This window comes from Protobothrops mucrosquamatus, unplaced genomic scaffold (genome assembly GCF_001527695.2).
Source record: "Protobothrops mucrosquamatus isolate PMUCROS unplaced genomic scaffold, P.Mucros_1.0 scaffold_41, whole genome shotgun sequence".
In the NCBI taxonomy this organism is placed as follows: Eukaryota; Metazoa; Chordata; class Lepidosauria; order Squamata; family Viperidae; genus Protobothrops; species Protobothrops mucrosquamatus.
This window is the reverse complement of record NW_015386117.1, coordinates 462914-470133: the sequence shown is the minus strand read 5'-3', so window position 1 is coordinate 470133 and position 7220 is coordinate 462914. Positions and strand designations below refer to the sequence as shown.

The 7220-nt window shown below is 43.4% G+C and overlaps 1 protein-coding gene across 1 annotated transcript in view; it reads left to right on the top strand.

Moving 5' to 3' along the window:
* The first annotated feature begins 3443 nt into the window (after window positions 1–3443).
* BLNK (B cell linker) overlaps window positions 3444–7220 on the top strand; it is a 58624-nt gene continuing 54847 nt past the window's right edge. The window contains exon 1 of the mRNA XM_015810845.2: window positions 3444–3663. Within this exon, the coding sequence (XP_015666331.1) occupies window positions 3617–3663 (47 nt within the window). The 5' untranslated portion in view covers window positions 3444–3616. The remainder of the gene's footprint in view (window positions 3664–7220) is intronic.

Genomic DNA, 7220 nt, shown 5'->3' with positions numbered 1-7220 from the left:
GGGAGCAAGCCGTTACCAAGGAACCGGCGTCAGGAACGTGCCTAGTCATGACCGGCCCAATAACGAGGTCAAGGAGCCGTGCGCACACGCTAGTCAAGCTACAAAAGTGACTCCCATGGACTGACATCTTGAGCCCTGAGGACGTCAGCAGATAGCTGACGAAAGCTAGGTGTTTTAATTGATTTTATTAGTAATTTTAATAATTTTAATATTAAACCAAATTATTTTATCATATTCCCTGGTGCTCGTGTTTTCTCACTGTTCTAATATATATATATACTATACAAATAGTTAATAGAAAAGATTTCACCATTTCAGAAGTAGGTGGTTAATTCCAGTTCTAAATTCCCTTTTATACTAACACAAACTAATCCCCAAACTTCCTGCAAATAGTAAATAAACATGTAAAATAAAAAATACAAGGGAAAATATGTCATCCGTGCTTATTTACAGCTATATTCTTTACAAGCAAATTCAAGATTTCTTCTTTTTGTGGTTTTGAGCCAGTGTTGACTCCTGGCACCTGCCTGGACAAGTCTGTGCAGTTTTCTAGACAAGTTTTTTTTTTCCTGGAAGTGGTTTGCCATTGCCTCCTTCCTAGAGCTGAGAGACACTGATTGGCTCAAGGGTTCCCATCTGGCTTTGTGCTCAAGATGGGACTAGAACTCACAGTTTCCCAGTTTTTAGTCTGGTGCCTTAAGTACTGCACCAAACTAGCTCCAAAATTCAAGACTGGAGAGTATTAAAATTATATAATTGTTTTCCTGTCATCTGCAATAATATAATCCGTTCTCTAGCTGGATGCTTTATTCTACTGCAGACTCCAGCACACCTGGTGAAATAATTAAAAAAAAAACCAGGTGCAAACCTTTCAAAATGAAAAGAGAAACTGTCTGATTGGAGAAAATGAAGGTCATGGACTTGAATCCTCTCTCCCTAGTAGAAGTCTAATGAACAACAAGCACAGTTCTCCAAAACTCTTAATTTATGTGGCCTTTGCTCCGGATTTGTTATTGAAATGTTAAAACCTGAGACAAGGCATATGCACCTATTTCAAGTATGGCATCACTGAGGGGAAGAAATTCAGTGCCCATACAAGTCAGGCTACGTGTCCCTTTATTGTTTCTGCTATCACAACTCCTAGATACTGTATTCTGTCACTTTTCTAGTTCCTGTGCAGAAGCTATTCTTGCTCATTAAAAAGGAACAATGCTTTGTGTTTCAAAGCCTAGCTGCTGCTCCATCACCCTGGGGGGAAAGACATCATTTTTATGAATGTATTGTGGTGCACTGAAGAGATAAGAATTACTGCAATAGTGTTTCTCAACCTCAGCCACTTGAAGATGTGCGGACTTCAACTCCCAGAATTCCCCAGCCAGCACTGCAGACTTCAAATCCCAAAATTCCCCAGCAAGCATTTGTTTGTTTCTCTTTCTTCTTGCATTTCTCCCCACTCCAGCCCACTTTTTTCTAATTCCTTTTTTCTGTTTCTTCGTATTTTATCTGGTATGGCAAGTTATACTACGATCAACTCTTTCCAATTGGACTTCTGACAGTAGGAAAATATGATCTACGGTAATTACTAAATGAATTGATTTTCCATAATCACCTGCAAATGATGATGACCCTCTGTACTTTACATTATTATCTTTCCTGGTTTTGCACCAAGCATTTTTATTTCCTTTTATTCAGTCTGATTTAGAGAAGGTATTATTTTTTAAAATGTAAAATAACAGAACTGTAGAGTTGTAAGGTACCACAGCGATCATCTAGTTCCACTACTTGCAAAATGCAGGAAAACCAATTAAACCTTTCATAGGCAAACTTGCTCCCTATACACTAGGCCAGGCAAGGCGACAGTATACCTGCACAGACAAAATGTTGAGCAAAGCCCAGAGCAAGTTTTGAGGCTCAGTCTAGCTATCCACCAAAACCTGCAGGGATCCTTCTTGGCAAATGGTTTCTCTCCAACTGAGTGACATGTAACAGTCCCTCCATAGCCTCTGGAGGGCCTATAGATGGATACATGTCAAGAAAGTACAGCGTAGCATTGCTGGCTGGGGAATTCTGGGAGTTGAAGTCTGCACATCTCCAAGTGGCCAAAATCGAGAAACACTGCTGTAACAACAAGGAAATGCTGTAAAACCAGCAAACCTTCTGCCCATCTATCCTTCCCAATGCTGAAATCCATAGGACAGTGGTGGCGAACCTATGGCACGGGTGCCAGAGGCGGCACTCAGAGCCCTCTCTGTTGGCACACACACCACCGCCACCAGCAGCAGGTCCATCAGGCCGCCACTGCCACCCGGAGCAGGAGCCCTGCCCAGCACAAAGGAGGCGAAGCGGCCAACTAGCAAGCTCGAGTAGAGGTGGCAAAGCAGAGGTCACCAAACATTGTCGATTGGTGGACTGGAAGAAAACGGAGGGGGAAGCATTTCACATGTGCGCATGCGCACACGGCCGCAAGCACGCATGCACTGCAAATGGGGCGGGGCTAGTGCCTGCGTGATACTCACTAGCCCTGCCCCATTCTTGCATGGTGCAGCGCCTTGTATCTGCATCTTGCAACGCAGTGGCAGCCATTTTTGCACCTTGCAGCATGGTGGCCCGTTTTTACGCCCCCGGTTTTTGCACGCCAGAGGCGGCACTCAGAGGCGCCTCCCTGCCCCCCCCCCCAGGGCACCACAATGCTGATGTGGCCCTGGCACTTTGTGATAAATAAGTGGGTTTTGGGTTGCAGTTTGGGCACTCGGTCTCTAAAAGGTTCGCCATCACTGCCATAGGATTTCATTTGTGTTCTTGACTAGTCCTTAGAACTGACTATCTTTGGAAGGTTAGGACACAGCAGTGTCTTTCTCCAAGCCAGTAATTTCCTAATGGATTCGGATTACACTTCCTGGTAAGGTGGCTGGAGCAAGGCGGGAAATCCTGGAAATCCAAGCAGTGGTTGGGAAAGGCTGGGAAGCACCTGAGGCTCATCCACAGCAGCAAGATTAGCATCTTCTATCTACAACGTTCTCTCAGCCCGAAGATCCCGGTGGAATTTCCCAATTGCTTCTTGCCAATCCCTGGAATACAAAAGATACTGAATGGGGGGGGGCTTTCCCGGAGAAAAGGGGCTCTTCTGATTGCCGGTGGTGTTTGCGGGAGACGACTGTCCCGGCAAGAGGGTTAAATCGCCACCTCTTCCAGGATCAAGGTGTCGCCTTCCCTTCCAGCCCAGGAAGGAGACAGGAACCTCCCCACAAATCATGACTCTATTCGACTCAAATGCCAAAGGCTCAGAGATCAATCCCAGCCCCGGACGGGGGTGGTTCACACACCCAATAGGTGTGGATCTTCATGTTTGTACAAACACCCTATTAGTAGCCAAGCTGGCTCGGTCACATGACGGAGCCGAAACGTGAAATCCGGCCGGCGCCTGATCAAGTTTTGCTTCTCCGAAAGACGCGCGGAGTCGCTTCTCCCGGGCGCAGGGGAACCCCGCAGAAGGATCCTTCATCGCTTCGGCCTCTTTCGGCCGCTGCCCCCTCCCTGCCCGACCTCCAGGAACTAGGCGGCTCGCCAGTGTCCTTCTGACTGGCTGTCGCTTCATGAGGGCCACTTGGACGGGAGAATGGAGAAACTCAATAAACTCACCGTGCCGGCGGGACAAAAACTCAGGTACGGCTTTCCACCCCACTCCGCCCCGATCCCCACCCCCACCCCGCTTGGCTTTTTCCTCTTCCTCCTTACGCAAAGAGAACGGTTCAAAAGTTCTTGCCTTCCCCTGTCTCTTAGCAGAAGTCTGGGCGACAGAAGGCAGAGGCACGAACTCGGGAGTAGACAATAATTAAGCAGCCCAGAAATCCGCAGAGGATTCAGAACGATGAATGGGATGGTGGGCTTTGGGATCGCACAGGAATCTTTCCAAATTGTGTGTGATGGCCGTTCCCCTTTCCCTCTCGGGGAGGGTTTCTACACCTTAAACCTGGCGGGTCTTTTCTCAATACAAGGAGATGTTTTGTCTCGAGTAGCAACTTGCCATAAAACCACGCTAGTGGATCCAACAAATCGACTGCATTTTTATATACACCTCTGTTTGCGAGGCAGTGGGCAAGGATATATTCACTATCTTTGGCGGTCACGTGTTTAAGTAGGCTACTGTACTTCCTCAAGTCCTTGATTTCTCCCTGGACGCAGGAAGCTTTCTTCTGTAGCACAGGGGTTGTGTGCATAAGAACACGCTGCTTGTACTACACAGAGTCTGGCGGTTGGTCTAGCCTTGTGGTGATTAGCAAAGGATCTGCAGATTCTATGCTGGAGTTTTCCCAGCATTACCTGGAGTTGCTAGTAACAGAATTGAACTATCCTGCACGTCATACACTAGACCAGGTGTATCCTTTGTATGTGATACTGGTTTTGATTTGATGTTCCTCTACTCACTGCCTTGGGAATGATCATGGCACCAGTCCATATTTGATATTGATGCAATGTAGCTTGTAGGACTTGGATTTGTGGAATTTGCCAGTTAGACGCTTCAACAAAGTTTGTAGCAACATTCAGACATGCATTGCTAAAAGTCAGATGTGTGTGCATGTGAGTGCACGCACTTTCTTAGATTTATACATAGATAAAACATAAAGACACAAAATAAAAAGGAAAAAAGTGGGAGAAATGCAAGGGGAAGGAAAGGGAAAGGAAAGGAAGTAATTTCCAACTTCCTTCAGTACGGTGATAAGAATTTAAAATACATTAACCATTTGCTCTAAAATTCAATAGTTCACAGTATTTCTATAATCATAAACAGTTCTAATGGTCAAATTCCAAAATTAAAATTTCATTTCTTTCAGATTCAAGCAAAAAGTTCAGAAGTAGTCTCCATGTGGAAAAAAGTTAGACAAAGTCCTTTCTTTAATGAAAGGAGTTAGATTGGCCATCCCCTCCAGTTCCATTAACCTCGTGATCCATTCTTCCATTGTGGGAATCTGTAAATGCTTCCATTTCTGTGCATGAAAAAGTTAGATGCTTTTGACTGCAGGAATGAAACCAAAGAATAACATGCAAAAGCTAAGAGACTGGGAATAATTTCATTTTTACATTGCAAATCTCAGCAATGCACATATGTATGTATTCCAGTAATGCTTTGTGCAGTCAACATACCAAATTTTGGTGCCCTGCACACAGCTTTCAGTACCTATTTCTTTACATCTGAGGACTTTTTATCTCGGTTTAACTATGGGTGAGAGCATTGTTGAGAGTTCTCTGAAAATGAATACTGTGTAAAGTCGTTAAAAGTGCAATCAACCCAGGAAAATACAAACACAGATCAGAAGCCAAGTGAAACAGAGAAAGAGTAGAACCTAGTTAAAATTTAAAAAAATGAATCTAAGACATTTCATGAATCTGTGAACAGAGGAAATTGCATGCATCTGCTGAATTTGTTCATAGTCTCTTAAAATGAATGGGTACTGCAGGAACATCTGGAGAAAACATGCATATTTTTCTGATGTCTTGAGTTGGCTTTATTAAAGTCTTTTCTTAATACGTTTTCCTTTTGCCCAGTGTGATCCCCCTTCCTACCAACAAAGCTGGCATCCAGGAGCCAATTCAGAACATCTGGTTTGTGAAGAGAAAGATGAGGGCAGTTCATGGGGATGATGTTTAAGAGATGAAACGGGCATCCACTTGGAAAATCCTTTGTTGAGACCAGAGATAAGTGGTTGGCAAAAAAAGAAGAGCTGTGGATTTCAAAATAGGCCTTAGTGTTGTTCATTATACATAGTCCTCTGTTTACAACTGGCCGTTTAATGACTGCCAAGAACAGTCCTGCAGTGATTGTTAGATGGTTTTGGTGGATAGCTAGACCCATCCTTAAAATTCATTCTGGGCTTTGTGGACAACATTTTGTCTGCGCAGGTCCACTGAAGCCTTGCCGAACTGAACAGGAGGCAAGTTTGCCTATGAAAGACTTAATTGGTTTTCCTGCATTTTGCAGATGATTGAAGTAGGTAATTGCTGTGGTCCTTTCCAACTCTACCATTGCATAATTCTACAAAATCAAATTTTTAACTTCTCTAAATCAGAATGAATAGAAGGAAATAAAAATGTTTGGAAGAGGTATGAAGAAGTCTTCATACAAGAAAGATGAAGGTTACACAAATATGGGGCAGAGAGCTATCACCTTTTGCAGGTGATAATGGAAAACCAATTCATCCAATAATTCATATAGACCATATTTTCCTACTATCATAAGACAACTTGTAAAAAGCTGATTGTACATACCAGGTAGTGTTACCAGGCATTAATATTAGAAATGAAATACTATAAATTATAAGTTCCTGATGTTAGAAAAATTTGAATGGTTCTAGAGGACATTTGGGTTGATGGACAGCTGCCATATGCATCTTCTTTTACGCTATTGCTTTTTTATGATAGACTTGTCGTTTTAATGTTGTTCATCTTCATGTAAACAACTGGAAATCTTTGTAGGTTACAGTGATATTACAGTGGTTAGGCTTCTCATTAGGTCCAAAAGGGTTGATTTCAAATCACTGTCAGAGAATCCTGTATAGGTGAATCTGTTTAGAGGATCTCGATGGTAGGAGGTCATCTAGAACAGTGGCCTCAACCTTTTGGGCACCAGGGACCGGTTCCATGGAGAAAGGTTTTTCTGCGGACCGGAGGGGGCGTGGTTTTGCTTGTTGCCTACATCCCACAGATGGGGCTTCGATTTTTTGCACAACCTGGTTGCTGGCATGCTGCGTCCTTATGCTGGTCCACGGACTGGGGGTTGGGGATCCCTGATCTAGAAAGAAAAATCTCAAGTTCTCTTGAGTAACCATATCTCAATATAGAACAGAGTCTAAACTTTTAAAATCTAGGCTTACCTGAAGTCTTGCTAGGCCAGAATCTCATAAGAAGTGCTCAAGGCTAGCCATGACTGTATTTCCTTCTTTCAATGTTTGCGACATCGTAAACCTTAAGGATTGTCTGTCTCTTAAGAAAGTGGTTAGGTCACAGTTTATTTATTTATTTATTTATACATTGACTTATATGCCGCCCTTCTCCCCACGGGACTCAGGGCGGCTCACAGCATATTAAAACAACATAGCACATTTCCCCAATAAAAGCCAATTAAAAACCAAATATTTGTAGCTGTGTCTCTTATTAAAAATCATTAAAAATTATCCCTATTTAAAATTCACCCTAGGTCAGTCCCGCTTGCTGAAAAAGCCATG